Source organism: Malurus melanocephalus, unplaced genomic scaffold (genome assembly GCF_030028575.1).
Source record: "Malurus melanocephalus ecotype Western Australia unplaced genomic scaffold, MMel_1.1 scaffold_7, whole genome shotgun sequence".
In the NCBI taxonomy this organism is placed as follows: Eukaryota; Metazoa; Chordata; class Aves; order Passeriformes; family Maluridae; genus Malurus; species Malurus melanocephalus.
Window position 1 is genome coordinate 2,933,661 of NW_026623239.1, and position 23,964 is coordinate 2,957,624.

The 23,964-nt window shown below is 39.4% G+C and overlaps 1 protein-coding gene across 1 annotated transcript in view; it reads left to right on the plus strand.

The window, feature by feature from the left end:
• Window positions 1-13,123, plus strand: part of GDA (guanine deaminase) — a 29,673-nt gene extending 16,550 nt beyond the window's left edge. The window contains exons 9-14 of the mRNA XM_057372583.1: window positions 1,450-1,547; window positions 2,082-2,149; window positions 2,600-2,746; window positions 4,905-5,023; window positions 5,791-5,818; window positions 6,529-13,123. Coding sequence (XP_057228566.1) covers window positions 1,450-1,547; window positions 2,082-2,149; window positions 2,600-2,746; window positions 4,905-5,023; window positions 5,791-5,818; window positions 6,529-6,599 — 531 coding nt within the window. The 3' untranslated portion in view covers window positions 6,600-13,123. The remainder of the gene's footprint in view (window positions 1-1,449; window positions 1,548-2,081; window positions 2,150-2,599; window positions 2,747-4,904; window positions 5,024-5,790; window positions 5,819-6,528) is intronic.
• The last annotated feature ends 10,841 nt before the right edge of the window (window positions 13,124-23,964 follow it).

Below are 23,964 nucleotides of genomic sequence, written 5' to 3' on the forward strand. Positions count from 1 at the left end.
ATGCAAAAGTGGATTTGAACAACCTAACTATGGTCAGAGTACTTAAACATCAGTAAAGTTCATTAAAAAATTTAGGAGAGAATTTTCAGAGGCACAAGGGGCAGCTGGAAAATCCCTGGGAATTAGCTACTGAACCCCCATTTCTGAAACTGTACCCCAGTAAATTAGTTGTTCACTGTCCTTTGAGAAATCAATATGGACYACTGAGATATGCACACAGTATTTTTGTTTTCTAGCACAGTCCTTTGCATGCTGATTTGATGAGTTAGGGAGTGTTCTAAAGAGTATTTTTGGGCTGCAAGAGCATAAATCTTAATTCTGTCAGACTTTTATGTGCACACAAGTGAAAATGGTCATGAAAGATCATGGGTACTTGTGCTTTCTGGAGTCAGGCTTCTGGTTGCTTGGGAAAGCATTCTGTTAAACACAAGCATAACAGAACCTCAGATGTACTTCTCACCCTRCACATCCAAACTAAGACACAAAATAATTTTTTTTGAAAGTGTTTTAAAAGCAGTTTTTCTCAGAGCTGTTTCTGAAATATTTCTTTATAAAACAGTACAGATTGGCAGGTATGTATCTCAGCAGCCACCACCTGTAGGTCCTTAACTGAAGACATGGCTATTGTCYTTGCACGTTCAGCTACACTGAGCTTGATAGATAGGGATGGCAAGGGTGCAGTGCTGTTAGGAGATGCTCAGTGGAAACAGCCTCTGTGTCATTCTCAATTTTATGAGCAGATTGCAAAACCTAACAGAGCTCTTGCTCTTATCTTTCAGAGGGCATTTGGCATATGAGGTAATGCCAATTAGATTTGTGTGGGAATAATTGGTTTACATACTTATTAAATTATCCTATCCTATAGTTCTATGCTTTGCTTTGAACTTATTTTTAAGGTCAGCTATGTAGGCTAAGAAATAAAAGTAATTTATCAGTCACATAAAAGAATTAGATTATTTTACTTAAAGAATATTTAATATCTCTCTCTCTCTCTCTCTCTCTCTTCCTGTGGTGCAAACTTTTAGAGAGCCAATGGGACACATGCTAAGAGTACATACATCTTCTGTTGCATCTGATGTACTCCTAGCACCAGTACTGAATCTCTGTATTAGCTACAAAAGACAAATTGTAAAGGTTGCTGCAGTGCTAGGACMGCTGCAGAGTTCTTGCTTTTGTTCCTTGGAGCTCTTAGGTCACAGCAGTCACTGCAAGAGCAAGCAATCTGTATTCTTAAATTAAAAAATGGAAGAAAGCTGAAGGAATGATATGTCAGGCATGCTGAAGGTAATCAGTTTTTCCCTTGTGTATTTTAAGAGCTTCATTCAAGAAGTGCATTAATTTCACTTGATGTCAGCATGTCCTTCTTGGCTATTTAAAGCAGTGCAGCAAACCTTGAAGCCACAGAAGTAAATGCAATATTGAGTAAATTTGTGATTCTCTTTTCTTTAGACAGTGATGGCTCATGCCTGTTATCTTTCTGAAGAAGAGCTGAAAGTTTTTAGTGATCATGGAGCTGCAATCTCACACTGCCCCAATTCTAACTTTTCGTAAGTTAAATAAGAAAAACAGAAAAATAAAATAAGAATGGTGTGTAATTAAATAAAGCTGTTGTTCCTGTAGTACCCTGAGTTGACGCTGCCACTGCAAAGCTATGTGTCTGATCCATCACTACACTATAAATGACATATTGGATTGAACATGACCATGAGCATCATATCATCATACAGTTCTGCCATAGTGTGCTCTGGGCTGATTTCTGGTCTTTCAGTCTAGTTATTGCATCTGTATCTACACTGCATATATATAAATGTTTCTTTTCTAAAAATCTGTTTCTTTTGACTGCTGTGTTAGTGATAGATTCAAGGCATCCCTTCCCTCCTAAAATTTTGGGGGGTGGACCATATATTCTTCTTTCTGTTGAGCAGACATGAGATACTGCATGGGATCCAGCCAAAATAAATAATAAACCAAATCTTGGACACCTAAAAGGAGACTCTTTGTCATAAATGGCTCTGCAGCCCTGCTTTTTCAAATTTTTTTCTACATGTGTCTCACAGAATGTGTTTCTTCTTCTAATCCAGGTTGCGCAGTGGTGTCTTAAATGTGCAGAAGGCTCTCGAACACAATGTGAAGCTTGGTCTTGGCACWGGTTAGTAGTTTGGTGTAAAAGTGGTTTCTGGAAACTTTTGGGAGACACCAAAACATTCACCTGTTCATATTTAAAAACCAGCATATCTCCAACTTTCAGTTCTCCTTTTTTTTCACTAGAGTAAGGAAGTCTGTAGTATTGAAATTAGGGCTGGTTCGAAACCATTTAAAAAGAAAACATAAAATTTGTGAAGAGTTTTGTTCCTGTTGTGAGCTTGAAACTCAAACAGGGCATGAACCACAACTTTTCAGGTTTCTGTTTTTCTGTTGTGCTCTATTCACTGTGTGAGAGWGCCTTTATTGGGAATTACACCTTCAGAGACAGTGCTTACCAGCAGAACTTGTTGGCTTTACCACATATATCTCTTCATAACTTTTGATCAAGGCTGATAGAAGTTTAACATAGAGAATTATGCCCAAAACTTGTTTCTAAAACTCTAATCCCGTCTAGATGTTGCTGGTGGATATTCATCTTCTATGCTTGATGCTATAAGGAAAACAATGGTGGCATCTAATACTATTCAGATCAATGGTGTGAATGAAACAGGACTAACTCTTCAACAAGCTTTTCAGCTTGCCACTCTGGGAGGAAGCCAAGGTAAGAGGAAAATTCTTTAGTGTGCACATAGAGAGCTACAATTTTTTTTTTATTATATGTCTTCCTGTCATTTTGGGAGATTCATGTATTTTCTGGTGCCAGAATGAAATCTGACTGGTGGGCAGAGATAATCCTTCAGTCTCTCATACCCATACCAGGCTTATTAGAGAAGAGTACTCTATTATTGAGGGTTTAACAACAAAATCTTAATAGCTTTTCAGGCTTGTACATTTGCTTTGCAAAAATCCTCAGACTTATTAGTCATAAGGTCATAGGTGCTTGTCTATTTATTTTAGCAGCTGGAAATTTGTTTCCTCAGCAACCATCACCTAGAAGAAAAACTGCAATTACTGTAAAATCATGCATTCTATTTGTCATCAGTTTCTAATTTTGCTTGTGCTTTCTGAGCTGTCAGTGAGGCAGTTTGTCGCAAATGAAAACATCATGCAAATCACTCCTCACTCAGGGAAAAGCAGAAAATGTAAACAGGATATCCTACGCGGCTGTTGGAGACAGAGTTGCATCTGCAGAATGCAGTCATGTAGCACGTGGGTTATCCTGGTGGATAACCAGTTTTGCCATGGTCAGTGTGCACATAGCAATATATACAATTAAAAATTTGTAGTGGAACTGGTATGATTTTGCAGGGAGGAAATCCACACATAATGAAAACCTATTATTATTTCAGTTAGCAGAAATGAACTCCCTACCTGCTACAGCACTGGGTCCAAATCTTTTCAGTGCAGCATCTCTGCAGGTGTCAAAAAGCTCCATTGGGAATTACTAATGGAAGTTTGAAAGATGTAGTGAAAATGTCGTCAAACAGGTCTTCTCAGGTCTGTATTTTAATTCCTGGAGAGTGTAATGGGAGARATAGAGAAGATGGAAGATAGGCAGGGAACAAAAAAGGGTTCTTTTTTTCCTGCAACATATAMATAAATGTGAGAATAAAGTGGCTGAGACACAGAAAGGAAAATTTCTAAAAATCCCAAACTCATTTGTGGTTTTTCATTTACTCTTGTGCTTTTTCTATATTGGGTTTCCTTAGTAAAGTGTTAATTTTGTRTATCAATTTTAAGCTGTTTTATCCTTACTGAGTCACTTTTGAGGGTAGACTATTAATTAYTTCTACAAGCTTTCAGTAGCCTGGATAATGAAAATGAAAATTTCAGTAGCGTAAATKTAAATGAGTGATCCTTTGTTGGAATAATTTGCTGTTAAGACTCCTAAACACTTGTCACCCTCTGGTGTTTAATCCAAAAATTGCATTCTGATCAAAAACCTGAAGGAATATGAGACCATTTAAGTTAAAAGTAGCAGCTAATAAAATTATTTCATAATTTGTAGGAGTTTAAACCTCTTTAAGATATAATGATATTCTTGCCACTCACAAATTTCACTGAAGGCTGAAGTTCCTTTGTCAGAGCAATCTGAAATSAAATGAACAAATTATTTGCAAATATTATGCTCTTTGAAAACTGAATTTCAGAGTATTGGAAGAATTGATAAAATTCTTAGATACTTCGTACAACTTAAAACTAKCTTAATTTATTTCTAAGGAGACACAAAGGCCTCTTTTTAGTGTGCTTGTAAGCACTCAGGCTTGAATATGAATGTGTAGATTTTCAGGGCATGTGGACCTTAGAACCTGAGGTTGTAATGAAACTTGMTGAATAATAAACAACAAGACAAGCCTTACAGGTAAGTATGAGACCTTCAGATCTGGCTAGGATTATTTGCCCACACAATATTATTCTTTGTTCCTGCTAACTAACTACAATTAGTTGTCCTCACTGGACACATCTTTTAATATCATATTACTGTTGTAATAAGCCTACACAACCTTTCAAAGCTGCTTAGACTGTTTAAACAACACAATGTAATGCTGCCATAGGAAAGTGAGTGTTATTATAGATTTTACTGTTTCTCTGACTTGACTTCATTTTCCTATTTGGAGTTTGAAAGTTTTTGCAATGTAACCAATGGTTTCTTAAGTTTCCAAAGAACTCAGGTGCTAACATACTCACTACTGAATTTGGTTTTGGGTTTTTCCTTGTAATCATCAGGATTCTTGTTTGCCTTGTGAATAAGTTGCCAGGTACCTCTACATGGTGGAAAGAGGCTGAAGACATGTTTGTGAGCTTATTTTCTTCCTCAGCTCTAGGACTAGATGACGTGATTGGAAACTTYGAGGTGGGCAAAGAATTTGATGCACTGCTAATCAACACGAAGGCTTCAGACAGCCCTTTCGACCTGTTCTCCKCTGATGAGTTCGAGGTAATCAGAACAGGATTGATGATCAAAACAATTAATGGAAATTATGTGGAGAAGGTCCACGATACAGACAGGAAAAGTTCTGCTCTCTGAGCTTCAACCTAGAGTTTCTATGTTTGTTTGTCTTCAGAATCTTGCTGTCCTCAGTGGCAGACCTGTAACACCATCAGCAAAAATGCATKTTAGCCCAAGATGACAATTAGTTACCTATTTTCTGTGACTAATGGCAGCCAAGAAAAAGCAGTTCAGCTTTAGTCAATACTTAAGAGTTCAGACTGAAAAATGTCAACTTGTTCTCAGAGAAAGGTTAGGTTGCCTTTTCTTCACTGCTGTTCCAAAACTAAGCAAGCACTCAGGATGGCTAATTTGAGTTAAAAGCACAATTTTTATGTTAGTGTCAAAGCAGTGTTGGCTTTGTGGTGTGTACACACCTTCTCTTACCAAAACCTTATCTGACTAAAAAAGATAATTAAGAGCAGTTACTTGAATTTATATATGTGACCAGACTGCCTGGAAGCAATTCCAGTTCTGTTAAAGGTATTATTTTTSAGTTTAGATCAAAACCTTTTTAGCTAAGTTACTGGTCCTTAGGACTTTGCAAATGTTTAAATATTGTCTTATTTTCAGAAAATAGATGATGTATGTTAAATTCACTGTTATTAGGAATATTTAGGAGAACTGTTTTTATCAGTTCTTTCAAGCTTCAAATAATTATCATCTGGGACAGCAGATAATGCTTTCTGAATTTGTTTTCTCTCRTTGTTTTATAGGATACCTTCCAGAAGTTCCTGTATCTAGGTATGTTTTGATTTTCAACTCATGTAGAATTCTTATTTCCTACATCAAACATTGTCTAAATAAATGTAGGGCTTAATTATAAATTAATTTATATAAAAGTAAGTACTTATAAAAGTAAGTATTTGTTTGCAGTAATTAAATATATTTATTCAACTGCTTTATAAACATTAACATGTCCCTGATCATTAGTATTAAAATTTTACATTAATAAATAAAAATTGGCTTATATTTGTTTGTGAGTATATCTGGGGCTGCCCTGTTGTGTGTTGTGGTGCTGAGGTGCCTGGTGCCAGCTCTGGCCACAGCTGTGCTGTGCTTTAACCAAATTTTGGCCTTTTTGAGGAGCTGGCTGAGTCAAACCAGCTTTCCTGCTGGCTGTTCCCCAGCCAGTTCAGATGCTGTGCAACAAATCATTTTCTGTACAGATGCATAATATTTTTGGGGTTTGGATRTACTGAGTATACAGAAAATCCATGACACTGTTGTGGCAGCTGAATGCTATGTTTACATTTTCCCAAAAGCATGGGTTGCTAAAATGTTTATTGATCTTTGTGGCAGTCCTGAACTATTTCTCTCCAAAAGGACTTTCTTAGTCTTAGGTAAAGGTCATTGCAAATGATGTGTTCCATCTCATTTTGTCGACTGTATAATTTTCATTAATTAAATAATATATTTATGTGGAAATCTCTGTTTTGACCATGTTATTTCAGGTGATGATCGAAACATTTCTGAAGTGTATGTGGCTGGAAAGCAAGTGGTTCCTTTTTCAAGCTCTGTATAAATCCACTCCTCTTTTGCAAAATACTCTGCTGATCATTCTGCATCTGATTTGGAAAAGATTAATTAAGCATAGTGCCTGAGCATCAGGATTGACACCTCACTTTTGATTAATGTCATAAAACTTGCAAATCTTGAAAATTTGGTTAGACCTTTCAAGAATGACTTTACCAAAATCTTCATAGTTCTAAAGGAAATGGCTATTTAAATTTCTTTRTAAAATAGCATCTGTGCATTGATAAGGGATTTCATAAATATCTTATTTAAAGAGGACACCTGCTATTCTKTCTAATAACAATATAGGGAGCATTATGAGGAGCAATGAGATGCTCATCAACTATAATGCATAGGAATTTTTTTAAAAACCCCAGTGCCAGTAAATTGATTTTGCAGGTAATGAATATAATGGAAGAATGCAATTTCCATAATATTATCATMAAATATGGAAAAATCAGTGTCATATTGGAGAATGTTCAGTAGTTTTCAGTTTTTCCTGGGAGCTCTATAAAAAAAAAGTTAATTTAAAGCATTATTTTTAAAAGGAATTAAGTAAGAAGTGTGTGTTTATAAATAAATAGGGYTCCTTATCAAAGACTTCATAATCATCATTTATAGTCAGACTGACCAAAAAATCATTGAACTACCTTGATCTGAATGACAGCTGAATGAAACTTCTGCTAAATTGAAAGCAGGCACTAAGATATCTCTGCAGGCCACACAATGGCAAACAAATCAAGAGGTTTTCTGGACTAGCTCAGTATCCTGCAGAACCTTCCCAATCTCATTTGCTCCTGGCTGTTCAGACAGGATGATATGATGTCCCTTCTTTCTGTAAGAGAAGTGAGTACATTTAAAAATTTTCCTAGAGAAATGGTCTCTTTCTGGCCATTACCACCTTTGACTTGAGGTGCAAATCATCACTGAAAAACGCAGCTCAGCTTCAATGTGCTCTGTGTCTTTCAAYGTGGCAGCCGTAACTCCAGCCCTGTGCAATTCTGGGGTTCCAGTAAAAAATATGCCCTTTTTGTTCTGGAAATCCGTGTGACTTCCTTTCCTAAAAAGGCATATTTCCCTGCTTTTTAAGAGAGCTAGTTGTTTTTTCGTTATTTTTTGTGTGATTTGTTTGAGGAGGGGATTGCTTCTTGTTTCCCTACTACCTTTTTGCAACACAAAGGATGTAAGCTTTTGTTTCAGGGTCATTAGATACTGGTATTGTGTTTAGCTACTGTAAATGTGTGTTGGATATGTTTTTAAGGCCTGCTTCAAACTTTTTTGATTTCACTAAACCTTGTTTTGCACTTCTTTCTCACTGCCTGGGGATATAGGACTTACCTCTGTTCACAAAACAAGGGAGGTCACTGCACCAAAGTATCACTTTTTGTCTACTTCAGAGAGAGTGCTTGGCCCAACGTCACTCACAATGTTCCGACTTTAAAAGCATTTTTAGAGCTTATGTATTGTTATGATTATGCCTACACAGACAGCATAGCATCCAGGGGAAGTGTAACAGCTAATTTGGGCACTTAACGCAGTACAGTCTATTCAGTGTGGTTTTTTTGCCAAAGCTGAGGGCCCGTACCAAACAGCAGGAACAAGAAGCAGATGTCCTGCAGGATCAGGAACGCAGCCGCTCACCGAGAGCTCGCTCAGGTATCTGCTGGCTTGCTGCAATGTGCCACCGCTKGCCCAGGTACGGCCTTCCTGCCCTTCATCTTCAGTCACTTCTAAGGCTTTAGGAGTCCAGATCTAAGGATTAATATTTACACATTCCATCAGGGTGTTTTCTCAACCATTGTTTTTCCTGTGTCCCAATCACCTACACAGTAGCACACATGTTCAGCAAATAGCAATCTTCAGCTCTTTAACTTGGTTTCCTGATTCAGGGAGCATTTTTTTCTCATGAATTTTGACATGAATTTAATTGACCAAACTTCACATTTCAGAACCAAAGATCTGTGAGACACATGTTTTGATCCTCCCAGTTAGTGTATGAAACTATTTTTAGGGAATTACATGGTTTTCAGCTTTGGCTTTCCTGTGGTGGAGAAAGATCACACAGCCTCTTGTACAATGTATGCTAGTGCCCTACTTTGTTGCCTCCAGAGCTATGAACTAAATCAATGCTTTTATTTTAGTGGTAGTCTTAACTGTCTCTGATTTGTTTTCCCATTAGTTTGTTGTGTTCTTAATGAAGGAATTCAGAATTTCTTCCTAAAATACTCCTGGGGGTGGACAGGTTGCTTATTCACAAATTGGGAACACACTAAAACTTTGGCAAGTTCAGGACTACACTGCTGGGCCAGKTCAAGGGGACTCTCCAGGAAAACAGCAACCAGTGAGCTTTGTATCTGAATGTTCACTGTGTCATGAGAAGTTTGACTCTTGTGAAATTCAAGGACAAGGTAGCTACTCCCCTTTTGATTACAGCTTTGTTCATGTCTAGTATCCAGAGACTACTCAGACTTAGAGAAAGAAAATAATTTTTTTAAGAATCTCAGCTGGAGGAGGAATTCTGCCTGCAGGCAGTGCTGTGGGCTGCAATGCCCAAGACCAGGAGGAGCGAGGACCAAGACAGATAGCATTACATTAAATGCTGAGGTRCTTAGGGTAAAGGAAAGAAGTCTGAATTTGATGTTTGAGGASGCCAGTGGGGGAATTCATACAACAAATTTACTGTAAGACAGCAACATCTTAATTAGAATTGAATGGAGAAAAAATGTACTGYCAGAAAAGTTAAGTGGGGTCATCTGAGGCAGTCCCAAAGGCTTGTTCAGTGGAAGATGGCTTACGCAMAGAGATTTTAAGGTTTTAGGTCCTATAGAGGTGTAGTTGTCAGATTTCCCTGAAGTAATTTTAAGAAAGTAACTAAGGATCCCACKGTGAAGTTTTGGTCTCTGGGATCCTCTGCCTGTGTGTAGTTTTGGGAAGATRTTTATTAGAGTGGGTGAGGATCGGTGGATTAAAGCAGTTACTGCTGAGACTTACACATCTACAGCTCAATACTACACATGTCCTGTTTCCTTGGGGAGATGCCCCTGCTGTATCTGCACTTCGAAGCTGGCCCAGAAATGGGTTCAGACTCTGAGTGTCCCCTAGAGAGAGCCTGTTTGGAGGGCAGCTGAGCCTCCAGTGTATTTCCCCTGAATTAAACTTAATTCTTGTGTACCAAAACCACCCTGCAAGCTGGATCAAGGTTCAATAAGGGAGAATGATTGGGAATTCAGAGCAGCACTATTGTCTCAAACCAAAATGCTAATGGAGGCTAGAACTTGAACTATTCCCCCTCTGTTCTCATCCCTTCCAAGACCTTAGTAGCTGAATACAATTTGAGGCAATTTTCTTCCACTTTCCTCCCTTTTCCCCATAATCCCCCACCACAAAAAAAGAAATTAAAATTTAACAACTGAACACTAAGGGGATATGAGTATGTGGAAGGAAATAAAGGGACAATTTTCAGTCAGTATAAATTGACACATATGACAGTATAAACTGACTGACTTGAAATAAAACCTCTGGAAAAACATACATGCAACAGACTCCAGATGTGTGTCCCCACGWGTTCTCTTACCAGTTGGTGGATGGGATGTTTCTTTCTTGGTATGYCTTTATGTTCAGTGGTAGCACACCATTCAGACAAAGGGAAAAAAGGGTATTTGTGTAGAGCTTGCTTGTTGGGACAATATGCTTACTGTGTTCTATGGTCAGATGAGCACTTATTTAGTATAAATATAATGTATTTGAATTACTGTTATATGTTGATCTCATTGTGTCACTTTAGGTTTTGAAATATGAGTAAGAATTGCCTATGCATTATGCAGCATTATTTGAATTATTCATATGTGGCAAGTGGAGTTCTGCACTTTAAAATGTTGCCTTGGCCTACTGTTTATATTTATGCTGTATTTTTTGTGCAATCCTAAAGTTTTGTACGGGGAAAGATGTGTATTTTTTCATTGCACTGAATTTTTCAGTAAGTGGACTTCCTGTTAGAAAAAAAGGAATTTTAAAATGACCCTGTCTAAAAGTCTGTGCCTGATTATACACTCATGGATGAAAAAAAAATTATGATGGTTTTGTGAACTTGAATAGTAATATTTTAATTTAAAAGTAAGTGCAGATAAGTAGAATTTTTTAGAATATAATTATGATAGTGCAATGCAAGTTAGSAAAAGGTATTCGTGTTAAATGTCTACAGTTTCATTGAGCAAAAAGAGAACATGGCTATTCTTGATTATTAATTTAAAAAGAATACATAAGTCTATAAAAACAAAAAAGCCCAAGTTCCTTCAAAGAATATTCCGGTTTTAAAAGGAAAATATTTTAATGTCATTACTCAGATATGCTGTTTAAAAATATTATTTTAAGCATTTCCAGGAACAATGCATAACAGATGATAAGGTGAATAGACTCAAAAGTTGTGGATTTTCATGAATAAGTGGTGCTGTTTTGTTTGCACTGTGGTATGTGGTAGGAGTCAGCTCACCTGACCTAACATTACAGTGTAGAATTACAGAAAAAGCTGAGCTGGAAGGGGCCCTTAAAGGTCATCGTGTCCAGCTCCTGGCCCTACCAGCACCATCCCCAAGGACAGGGAAAAAAGGTATTGCAGAAGATATTTGAAAAGAGTGGTAGCAGAATACAAAATACTGCAAAGTAGAAAGGAGATAGATGAGAGGAACTCACAGAAAGACGATGACATGTCAGTGAAATTTCAGGTGGGAAATGCTCAGTAAAGAGGATACATTCTCAGGAAATGTTCTGTTAAATCATGGATATCATTCCYTCTAAAAGTTATTGAGGTCCAAAACCTGACCAGGTTTCCAAAGCAATTGCTTAAATGCCTAATAATATAAGCCCAAATATCTGCTCATGACATAATTATGTAATGTTTTGCAACTTCTAGATCTTTACCTCAAAATTTAAATCAAAATTATCTGTAATGGCCCCAGAAAGAACATAATGCAAGGGCACAAAACGTTTTCTCTTCACCTGTCCTGTGTGACATCTAGCACTGGCCAGAACAGAAGCTGAATTAGTCTGTCCTCGTGAAAAATTTCTGTTCGTGCATGCCCCAGATGTTATCCCCTGTCATGTGCCTGGTGATGCAGTGATCACTGAGCCCAGCACAGGACAAAGGGTCTGATGTGACTGATGTGGCTGAATGCAAACCAGTTTAGAAATCATTTAAAAATAAAGTTCCTTGCTGAGACCACAGCTCACTTTAAATTACACAGTCATATATCTAATACAGAACTTCTAAATACTTGGACTTTGGCTTAAAATTGGGGGGGGGGGGTTAAGCCCTTGCACTACCTGTGCAACAACTCGTRTTTCTCTCAAGTGAGAAACCAGCAAATCACAACTGCAAGGTGTGAAAAAATGTAACAACATCAACAAAAATTATTTTTGGGAAGCCAAGAGGACATCAGCAATATTAACAACAATCTGCTGATGTAAGTTAATAGAATTGTTAGTTTTTGTGGAAAGGCTGAGCAATGTTTTTGGGAAGCAGCTTCCTGGAAACTTCAGTGGAAATTCTATTTTAGAAAATGCCCAGAATCTGTGTGCTCCAAGCAAGAAGGTCTCTTGTGGCTTCTGCAGAGGCAGTCACTTCTGCAGAAGTGAATGCAGTAGTCATGCCCAGACCCTCACTTTTTCACCCTGTCATGACTCAGAAGTGTGTGTTAGCTTTAATTCTGGCACTGGCCTGTGGTTTCTCATAGACTTGGTCTTAGTTTGAAAATAGCTATGCTAAAGGAGTGGAGCTGGGAAAGGGATAAGGATAAAGCCTGCCTAATGCCTCAGCTCAAAATATTTGTCCCGCCAGGTGGTAGATGTTATTGTTTGCATAGCTCTTAGACTCAATGATCTGGCTTAGTGACTTGAGTCAACTGGTAACAATTAAACTCAGTCAGGACTAGGACATAAACTGTGAGCAGCTGACAAAAACATAAAAATGTTTTACCGTGATCTGCACTTAAGTGACCAGCGGCTTTCCTTAGCCAAGGCTCCTAGGCACACAGATACTGTGTGCTCCCTGGAGATAAGCCTGTAGGAGAAGGGGCCAGTGACCTCTGAAAGCTGTAAATTCTGCGTCTTGTCTGACCTTGTGGTTTGGAGCTGGACTGTGTACCCCTCTAACAACTTTCACTGATGAAGCTTTTGGAAAGCATTARCATGTACTCCTTACCTGAGGATGCTTGAATCCCTTCCTTCTAGACAAATTTTCTTTCCCCAAAGGAGAGTTCACATCTTGCTGGAGTAAGTTTATCTGACGCTGATTTGTCTGCTTGTCACCTGTTGTGCATAAGCTCTGGTTCATGTGAAAATGCCTACTGGAGTTAATGTTGTTTTAATCCTTCCTTTTGTACTTGTGCAGTTTCAAGGAAGAACAATGTATTAAGAGAAATGGTATATGCGATTTCCACTGTTCTGCTTGGTTTTGGTCATGCTAAATAGGAAGTCATGTACTGTTGAAACAAAATAAAGAGGCCTTGTGTTTACACCTACCTTCATCTCTTTCTGTGTTTGACTTTTGAGAAGAGAGACTGACTAATAAATACACAGCAACATGCCCTGTACTCTGGGGAACCTGGACAACTCCCAGCACAGGAGTTTTCAAACTCTGCTTAGAATGTACAATGTTATTTTAGGAGATATTTATTCACATTCAAAACTCTTACAGCTTTTGCTGTATCTGTATTACCAGGCTTGTTGTCTTCATAAATCAAAGCCATTGCCACAGTAACCACTTTATTACTCTTTGTGTTGAATTATAGTGTCCTGAAATGCTGRCTTCTTGTGCTTAAGAATAGCCTTTGATGTGTGTTTCTTCACTTTCTTTTCAAAGCTTAGGCATAAAAATGTTCAGAGCTCTGGTGAGCTCTGAAACTCACCARAAGTGGATTTTCTAAAACAAAAGCTATCATAAGAGGACCACTAATTACACATTGAGGGGTTGTATACTGAAATGTTAAGAATTATGTGCAAGCTGTTACCAACTTGCTCAAAATTTTGTGCACAAGAAATAAAGCTCTTCTACATTTTCATCAACCAGCTTATCAACAAAAGTCTTCAGACTACAGAGAAAAGAAAGAAAACTTCTTTATAGATTACTGTTCTTAACGGGAGAGCCCATTTAGGCTTTCAGTGTGGGAATTTTGCTACTTAAAACTTTGAAAAACAGCAATAAGAAACGCTTTTGCACTATTTCACTGGAGTACTGTCTTGAGACTTATGTATTTAAAATAGTGTGAGCCCCAAACGTGAGCACAGCTCTTATGGAGTAGAGTATTTCTGACTGAATGTGAAAAACTGAGAGCCTTTGGTATGCTCTCAGTAAACAATTGCCTGTTTCAGTACAATGAGTTGATGCAGGCACCATTTGTGTMAGTGAAAAAAAGAGTTTACAATTTCTAAAAAAGGCCACTGAAYAATCCTGAACACTTTATCAACACAATTTTCATCATTTCCCCATGACTGTAGAGAAGAAAACAGATTCTTGTTGGTAAAAAAAAAATATTCTTCTTGGCTTGAGATCAGATACTGGATCACTTATATCTGAGCTGAATGGGTCAGTGTGAAACACACACGGAGGGAGTTTGAGTGAGCAGGAGTAGCGTTGTTTCAGGCACATAAGAGTGACATAAATCTGTGCACATGCTAAACACTTAATGTCTTATTATGGGTCTTGTTCCCTTAAGTGTGGTGCTGTGATGAACCCTGTGCTAACAGCTTGTGAGCTCAGCCAGCCTGCAGAAGCAGCCCAAACTCTCACTGGGGGCCCCTTCAAGAGCAGGGAGCTCCCATCACCAGGCTTTTTCWTCTCAGTGACACCTCAAACTGTCAAGAAGAAAATTGAAGTCAAATTGCTGCACTTGCACTTCTGATATAAAAGCCATCTCAATGCAGTTTATGTGTCAGACAGCTCTCAGTTGCGCCCCAGTATGGTTTGGGAGATGCTGCTGTCCTGTAGCAGCTGCCACTTCTGGCGGTAGATGCTGCTGTGGAACTGAAAYAAAGCGAGGCATCATGAGGTGCTGCCATCAGAAACCTTCACAAACCCCTGCACTTCAGTTTTTCCTCYCTTTAAAATGAACAGGGGTTGGCAGTCTTGTCTCTCCTTTGTAAAACCCTTTGAGGAGTTAAAGGGAGAATAAATGAAAATTAAAAAAAAATAAAAATAAAAAAAAGAACATAAGAAATAAGGAAGGAGAGCAAAAAATGCTTCCAGATTTTTCCTACTCTATTTCTTAGGCTATATCTTACTGACAAGTTTCATGCCAGTGGAAGCAGCCGAGGGGGATGGGTGGAGGGCTGTACTTGCCTGTGCTGCTCTTCCCTACCCCTGCACGGGGCTTCTGCCTCTTCTCCTGGAACACGTCTCCTCAAGGTTGGCTGGCAGAACATGTGCAGCCGCCCGAATCCCCCGGTAGGTGACATTCTCTCACAGAGATGCCCTCTCACAGCACCATGCAGCACCCCCTTTTGTGAGCCCCGCACACCCAGTGCCTCACCTGGAGAAGAAACTGACTGCATGCAGTTCAGGATTGGCCAGGCTTCAAAGGAGATACTGTGCAGTTAACACACTTCCCTTGATCCAAGACTGATTTACAGCAAAGTTTCCACATTTTCCTTCCTCCTGTACAACCGTCCCATGTGCCATGAGAGCCACTATGAAGAAGATAACAGTAACTCTAGGACAGGGCATAGAAAGAAGGAGAGAAGCAAGAGCAGGGCGTTTCCTTCCTCCCCATTGGCCCTTGTGAATTCTTAAAATAGATCCTTTCTGACAAAAAAAGGGTACAATAAGTTAACTGACACTCCTAGTAAGGACATGGGAGGAACAGGCAGTATAGCTGGCAGCAGTGTCGCCCTTTGCACACCCAGACATCTCCTTTCAGAGATTCGTTCTGCGTTCTTGCTAATGTGCATTCTGCAAGCACTACCAGAACTTTACATTCTGGGATAAGTTTAAAACTTTGTGTCAAACTACAGTCATACACAAGCTCTGACTTCTGTGAAGTAGCCTGACTGCAAGTGGATGCCCAAAGTACAAAATAATCCTTTGGATCATGATTCATACTTCTGTTATTCATGATTCWTCTGTGTTCACATGAGCACACAGAACCATTTTTTCTAAATTGTCCTGATAAACATTCAGATGTGGGATGGATGAACGAATTGCATGATAGCAAGGACAAGCATTTGTAACTCGTTTTCTAAACCCAGGATTACCATGCAACCTCAACATCCTCATAGATGCAAAGACCATGAAAATTTCAGCTGGCCTTCACTTGGGGTAAGATCACAAAACCAAGGTATTAGACTTTACCAAGAATTACCTCATAATAATCACAAGAGCCTTTTAAAAACATTTACTCATCCTTTTATTCTAGAGGGCAAGAGTAACAGMATGGTCCCACAGCTTTTAAAGCCTTTGGCAGAGCCCAGGAGAGACCAGCAGGACACTTGCTTCTCCGTCAAGACAGGGGATACAACGATGAGCACCTCCCTTGACCTCTCAGCTCTGCCCCTCTCTGGAGCAAAGGAAGCCATTGTATTGCATTGTATTGCTCCCCTCTGTAATGTTGGTGCTGCTCTGGGAGAGTTAAACCTTTCTGCACGCGTAGTTTAACCAGTCACTTCCAGTCTCAACAGCACGTGAAGATTTTTATAAAGAGGATTCTTGCCTGTTCAGTAAATACTACTCCCTGGTTACTAAAAACATCTATATAATTGTTTTGGGTGGTTCTGTTACTTAGGCAGGCTTCTGAAGTGTTAATTGTGATATTAGTTCTAAATGCACTGAGCTGTCTTTTGCAGTTACTGAAATYGTGACTCACTGAGCTGGCTAAATCTCTACATGTTTAACTTCAGAACATGGCTGAGCTAATGAATTTCCAAGTGGTATTTGATAAGCAGATATTCTACTGCCTACAAAAATCCATACTAATAATTAGATAAAATTAAGTATGAGAATGATTTGCGTGGTGTCTTTCACAGACATAAATAGCTCCCACAGTCCTCTCTGCATTTCTCTTTGTCTATTCACTAGGCAGTGAATGGAGAGCACCTTGTAACAACCATGGCCTCAACATGGTATACTGGACTTTGAGATTCCTATTTTAACATTATAGCATATCATCATAAAAACAGAACAAATATGCTCATCTCTTATTACTGCCATTTGTATGACGACTAACACAAACATGACATAAAATTTCTTGTTGCAAATCTTTATAAAACCATAAAACAGGAAAAAAAATCCCCCCCTTTTCTCACAAGCCAAATCAGATATGGGCAAAATTCACATGGAGGCCCYATAAAGAACAATTAAACCATAAACATTACATCTTCCTTGTTATTAAAGGAAAAACAACACTTTGAAAATCAAAACAAGGACTTGAAGCACAAAACTCACTCACTGGAGCAATCCTCATGGCTACTTGTAGGGCTTTATGCAAGCTTTAATGGCACATTTGTGCCTCACCYCTGAGCACAGGTAAAAGTGAAGTCAGCATGTTGTGGTGAAATTCAGTCTTCCATGGCACTTGCAGTGAGCATGGGGGCATGAGACTGCTCATGCAGGAGCAGTGRTGATGGAGGAGATGCTGTCCTTCCCTCTTGCAGGCTCAGCTCTGCCTGGTGACTTCAAGCATCATCTCCGACAGCCCCTTGTCCCAGCTTGCTGGGGACCAGCAGAGGCAATTTGATGGGCACAAATCCTCACCCCTTTCAGCTGACTGCACCCACATRCTGCTGAGACTCCATATCCATCATCACAGCACTGGTGTGGCACAGACAGCCCCATGGCACCACGTCTTGCCCTTTTGGCTGACCCCAAATCCTTGTGAGCTCTGGTGCTTAGGTATATGGGCAAAGTGACCTGATTGTGCTTGGCACTATCAGCACAGAAAAAACCAATATACCTGGCTAAAATAGTTACTTGTTCCTGGAACTTTATTCTGGGACTGGCCAATGTGACTGACAACTTCTTTGTTGTTCTAACTGAACAAATGGGATAGTTTTATCCTTAGTTTTTAGCCTTGGGAAAGGGGAGCCTTAAGACAGCAGTTAGTTCCTTTTATTTTAGTATTTTTCTGAATGCAGTTTCCTTGTATTGAGATTCCTTGCAAGTACTCAGGAAGCAGGAAGAAAAAGGGCTTTTATTTARATGCTGAGTCACCGAAAGGACTTTCTTTACTACTAATAAGGCCTGCAAAGATATGCTCTCGGCATGACCCTTTACCACAGTTAAAAAATAACACACACGCACACACACACACAGAGGTCAGATTTTCAAATTATGTGAACTGCTTCAAGAAAATCAGATATGTTTGCTTCAGACTGTTAAAGTGATCACAAGTGGGGATAAAATGGAAGAGCCAGAGCTTATGCACAGGGTGTGTTACAGAGTAAGGGTGCTCCTGAGGCCTGGCAGAAGTGTGAAGTGGCATTGGTGTGACACATTTGTTTCCTGAGCTGAAGTGCCAGCAATGGAAGAATTTTAACAGCCTGATGAAGACCAGGTGTGGAGGTGGGTGGATTTCAGCCTCGAGATGCATACTGGGGTTCACAGATCTTTTGGGGCATTATTTACTGTACAGTAAAAATAGAAGTGGCTACTCTAGCTTCATCTGCTTTTGCCAGGGTGAAACGGTGAAGCCATGTCTTGAGGAGTGCCTGCTGAAGTCCCCAGCTCCTCCCCTTGCCCTGCCTCATCCCACTCTGGAGCTTGGGGGAAGCAGGTATACCACAGCAACACTTGAAGAAAAAAGATCTGAGTCCAGAACCTGGCACTGCTGCTTTCCATGGCGAGAGGCAATTTAGAACTCAGATGTTGCACTCCTCTTGCTGAAAGATGGGTTTAGTCAGCATTTGGGGCATCCCTACATGTTGTACCTCTGTTTCTGGTAGCGTAGCTCACACACCTGAGATCTGTGCCATTGTTCTTTAAAATGTGGCTTTTTAACTTGACCAAAACCAAATCAGGAAGCAATTGCACAAGTTAGGGCCAAGCARCTGGTGGCAGTCGTCTGGTAATATGACACAGCTGGAGTCAGAACTGCAGAACCATGTCCTCACTGACCCCTTCCGTGCTTTGTCCTCGCCTCTGTGCACTGGGGACAGCAACCCTTACTCACCAGCACGAAGGGCTCTTGCAAACAAAGAGGCAGTCTGTAAATGTGCTGATRTTATTATTCACTGATACAACCTTTAGTCTCCAGCAGCTATTTACAGATTTGAGTTACATGCTTCTGTTTACTGAAGGCCGGCCAACACTGAGAGATGACTTTGTGCTGAACTGTGATTCAGCCTCAGCAGATGACAAACAACCACCCCTGTTTAGGTGAATGATGAGTAAACTAACTTGAATTTCAAGGCCATTTCCTAACATAGTACACTTCCTAACTCCAGGTCAGAAAGTGTTGCTGAGGAGCCAGTAGATTGCTACTACTGTCACACCTTTATTTATTGGCAGGTCCATACATATAATTACTAACTTGTATCAGCAAAAGTATCACCTAAAATCAAATAAAAAGCTATTTCTGCAACCTGCAGGTGACTAGCTCACACTCAGCTAGCAAACCTTGAAGTCACAATAGCAAATGTTAATCTTAGCATCACTGCTATGCTTGAAGCTACCAGCCAACCTGTCTAAGCACTGAGACCGAAACCACAATYGCTCAACAGTGTGTGCAAATCTGTGTGTAGTGTCTCACCTCTCCCAYCTGCCTGGATATCATCCTCACACTAGACCCAGTACTCAGTGAACTTCCCACGAGCTCCTGTGCTGACTGACAAAACATCCAAGACTTTGGTCATCACACAGGGTCAGTCACAAATTCTAGTAAAAATATACACATCTTTTTGGGTATTATACATCATGAGTCCAGCAATCAAAGGAACCAGCTCAATCTCACTCTGAATACTGAAACCACACTGAAAGGGATCAAGACTTTTCCAGGGTCATAAATCGACTTTTCCCTCATAAATCCCATGCTACTTAAAATACAACTAGGGAAAATCTACTTTRGCCTAATCCTGTTTAAACCTAGTCTGACCTGGTCTCCCAGAAGCCTTATCAAAGTCAAATAGTCCTGTGCACAAGCTATTTCACAGGCTCCCTTGAGAACTCTGGGTATAGTCATCATGCACCCAACTTCTCACTGATCTACTAAAGAAAACTTCAATCAAACCTAAAATTCTTACCACTCAAGGAAAACCTTCCTCAAAAAAGGCACAGGTTGGGTCAGTTTTAAACAATATATATATGWGCACTACAGTAAAGAGTAGATGAACAAGACTGAGGAATAGTAAAGTATTAACTGATTTTCTTTTCCTCACTTCAGTGCTACAATCTCAGTGATACTACCAAGTGAAGATTCACAGTGGGATTTMATTCTGCCTTGATATATTGCAAAATCATTAGTCAGGCAAAAATACTAGAGATAGGCATTGTAGGTCTCCAAATGTGAATGGCCGGAGCTGTAGGTGGCATTTCTTCTGCCAGACAATAGTTTGACAAATGYCTCCTGTTTCTAACATCTCTCACAAGATTACGCCAACAAAGCCAACAAGTATCACCAACCAAAACGCTTTCAGACAACAAAACACATTAACTGCCTGTCAAGGCTATCAATGAAATCTGAAAATAAACCAATAAAGTCCAAAAACACACATCTAAAATGGCCGAGTTAACATTTAATGACACCTTTCTGACACTGATAAAGGGATTGAGAGATATGACTGCAGTGGAACATGAAGCTGACAGAAAATTTCTGCAGTGAGCAGGGTCCCATACTGAATCATGGCTTCAGTTTATCCTTTTAAGTCATGCTGCTTCCATTGATATTGGTTTAATTATTGTATCATCTAGGAGCTATAGGAAGAACCTAGAAACACATGGACCAGGAAAAGGGTAAAAGTGACTTCCCATCAATAATGCTCACTGCCCTATCAAAATAAACTCAAAACCCTGCTAAAATCCCCAAAACAAGYAAAATTACTGATTTTTCCCTACCCAAACCAAACTATGGTGAGGATGGCTGTACATGGAGAAGGGTAAAATCAGTTCAGACACAGTCACATTGCACAGCACCTTTGCAAGTAATTCAGTGGTGGCTAAGGTGTCTTGAGTCCAATTAAGCAAATCCATTCAACTACTAACTCCTTTCTTGGATTTCAACATTTTTCATGAAACATGAAGTCTTGGTGGTTCACTCAGCAAATATGGCTCTGGTCAATCAAGAGAGAAGTTCATGCAACACTGATATGGGGCACACACAACCCTCCTCCACCTTTTTTAAAAAACCCCAAACATGCATAACTATTAAAAAAGCCAACAAAACAAACTTGATCCACACAGTAAGAAAATCCAGAAATGTTGTCATCTGTGCATGGATAGCAATAGCATCTTACAGCAATTTAGTAATTTAGCATTTACAGACATCCCAATGGGAACTTGAAAGGATGAGAGTTTTGGAAAGGCCTTCTCTTGATACAGGTCATAAATAACCTGTAAAAGAGGGAGGTACTTCACTCTGCAACCCTCTTAGATGCCCAGTCAGTTGAGAGTTAACCTGCCTTAGACCAGGACTCATCACGCAATCGTTAGAGAACAMCACAATATTCTGAGTTGGAAGGGACCCACACTGATCATCGAACTCCTAGTCCACCATGCATTGCTTGTACTTAGATGCAAGAGTAATATAATAATCCCATTATTTTTTTTGTTTTCTTTCAATAATGAATAAATATCACATTGTTTCAAGCAGGCTTATTGCTGCATGGAAAGAAATGCTGGTGAACTGGTTGTACATACAGGGAGAAAAGAACTAGCACCCCAAGGGGGTTTAACAAAGTCATAGATACCTTAGTTGTTAAAGTAACACTCACCTGAGAAATCCAACTTCCAACATTGCTACAATGGTGGCCCTGTGCTTACTACAAAACACACTGAAATGAAATTGGCATTAAAAAAAGAATTTGTCATCTGCACCTTACCATCTGGTATAAAAGGTGAGTGTGAGACAGCTTCTTCAGGAATCTATGACACTAGAAATTTCAATTACCAATTTTACCTACACGTATCAAGCCAGCGCTTTTGGTTACCGTTGCAGGCGTTGGTTCTTGTAGTTATCTCAGCATCCTCATTTTTACCCTATTTTAAGTTACATCAAATCAGAGACTACTGGTATTCTGCTAATCTGCATCCTGCAGAATTCTTCATACCATGATCAATCCAGTCCTTGTTTATGTTAGTAGGTTGATGAGACCTTTCAAGCGGAAGCAGTTTCTGTATTTCCTTCAGCCGAAAAAAAGAACCCCAARGTCCAACCCTGCTTCTTTGGCCATCACTAAATTACTTCTAAAATAGGCAATTTAAAGGTTCGAACACTTTCGGCTAAATGTTTACAGTAGACTGGTAACTCAGTTCTGCAAAATGGCATTTAACACTGTGATGATAACGTGCACTGMACTCACAGACAGAACTTTGTTCCCGCACTGTATTTTGACTTCCAGTCACTTACTATTTTTCCAACTGAAGTTTTTCAACTATTCAGCCTTGTTAAGTCAATTCCAATGCCACACAGGTATTTTCAGGTGTACTGCTAGAGCTCTTTGTGTCTCCTAAATCAGAAAGCAGTCCATCAAAYATTCTGGGTCTTTAATTACAGAAAAAGATCATGGGAGTCAGCAATATGTTGTTCTGAGAAAATGTGTTCTCATTTCTGTCTGCTGAGAAACTAACGAAACAAGGAGAGAAACCACACGTAYTTAGAGAGAGCAAAGCTCCATTTGTGACTGAGTCATAGCTACTTAACACACCTGGATACCTGAAACAAACCAATGTCCTTATTTGTCGTACATTTCCCCCTCCAAGCAGACATATCAGWTGATGTAGACCAGCTTAGGAACACGGGAAAAAAACTTTTTGTATTATTATAGACAGCAGAAATGAGTTAAATTCTTATGTACCCTGTCAGTGACTAGGAGCCATGAAAAATACAAGCATCTAACACATTCCCTTAAACTCGTGAATAAACACCCTCCAAAGGAGACTAACCAATCAATGGCATGGTTTCAAAGAGCTAAGTACCATGAAGCTAGTAAGGGGTTCTTGACCCCATGGCATCCTTATGCAACACAACCAACACCCAACCAAGGTATCTGGCAGCTCATCAGCATTGGAACCACCACAGGAACACCAACCTTACATTCCAAATTTCAGGTTTAACAGCAGTAGCTGTCACTAAGAGTGTCCAGAATACTGTGGAAAACAATAGTGCACAGGCCTAACAGTTGGGGTTAGGCAAGCATTTAATTAATGGATTAAAGATGATCAAACTGTTTTTCATGACCTAGGTGTTTTCATTTCCTCTTGTGTTTATATGCTCCCTTTCGCTTCCTAACCATCGTTTAGTAATGCTGTTCGGAATGAAGTGAGACTCTTACCAGAATACTCTTTACGTACGAGTTAAAAAGATCACAGTCTAACRGGCAAATGTAAATGAGGATCAGTGATATGTAAAGCAATTATGTTTTTTCTTGGAAGATGAACCAGTGTTTGCACTTAAGTCTAAATAATGTCCCCACACCATAAATAATGTCCCTTTAGCAATACCTGCTCTTTTCAAACCTTCCTCTCCTTTGCTTAGGAAGCYTCAACAGAGTTAGAGCTCAGTGATTATACACACTACATACAGTATTAAAACAGAGCTCTGGCAAGCTAGCAGACTTSGTTTTGAGGACAGGCTCACACCCCACTTAAGTGTAATTTACATGATACAGTTCACAATTTTACAGGAAAAAGAGGGWTTTTTCCATACTTTCCTGTACAGATGTGCCAAGATCAAATATTTCAACAACTGTTCACGAATACCTTTGTACAGAAAAAAGCAGAGAGAGATTGACATCACCATAATCATTAACTACAAGTATCAGTAATAGTACCAGTCCTAAATCACTCTAGCTGAGACAGTATTGAAACCAGACTGTTCCTCAGATATCCAGCTACAGCGCATTTTCAAGTTCAAAACATACGCKGCAGTGGTGTTGCCAACCTTGCTTTAATAGAAAAGAAAAACTGTGATTTTTGTGCTTTAATGCAGTTCCATGATGAAGTCTTAAAATTCATCCAGGAAAATGAAGTCCCAGAGCATGCCTGTGCTCCCTTATTGGAGGTAAACACAGTGCCTGAAGAATTACCTTATCACCTTGACTATCAGCTGACTGGTAGGATACATATCATCCATTTCTGATATAAGCAATGGATTTTTATAGATTATCCAGCAGTGAAGATGTCTTCTTCTATGGCAACTCGCGCTGTGTACTGTGTCCTTTTCCTTCCCACTGGAAAGGAC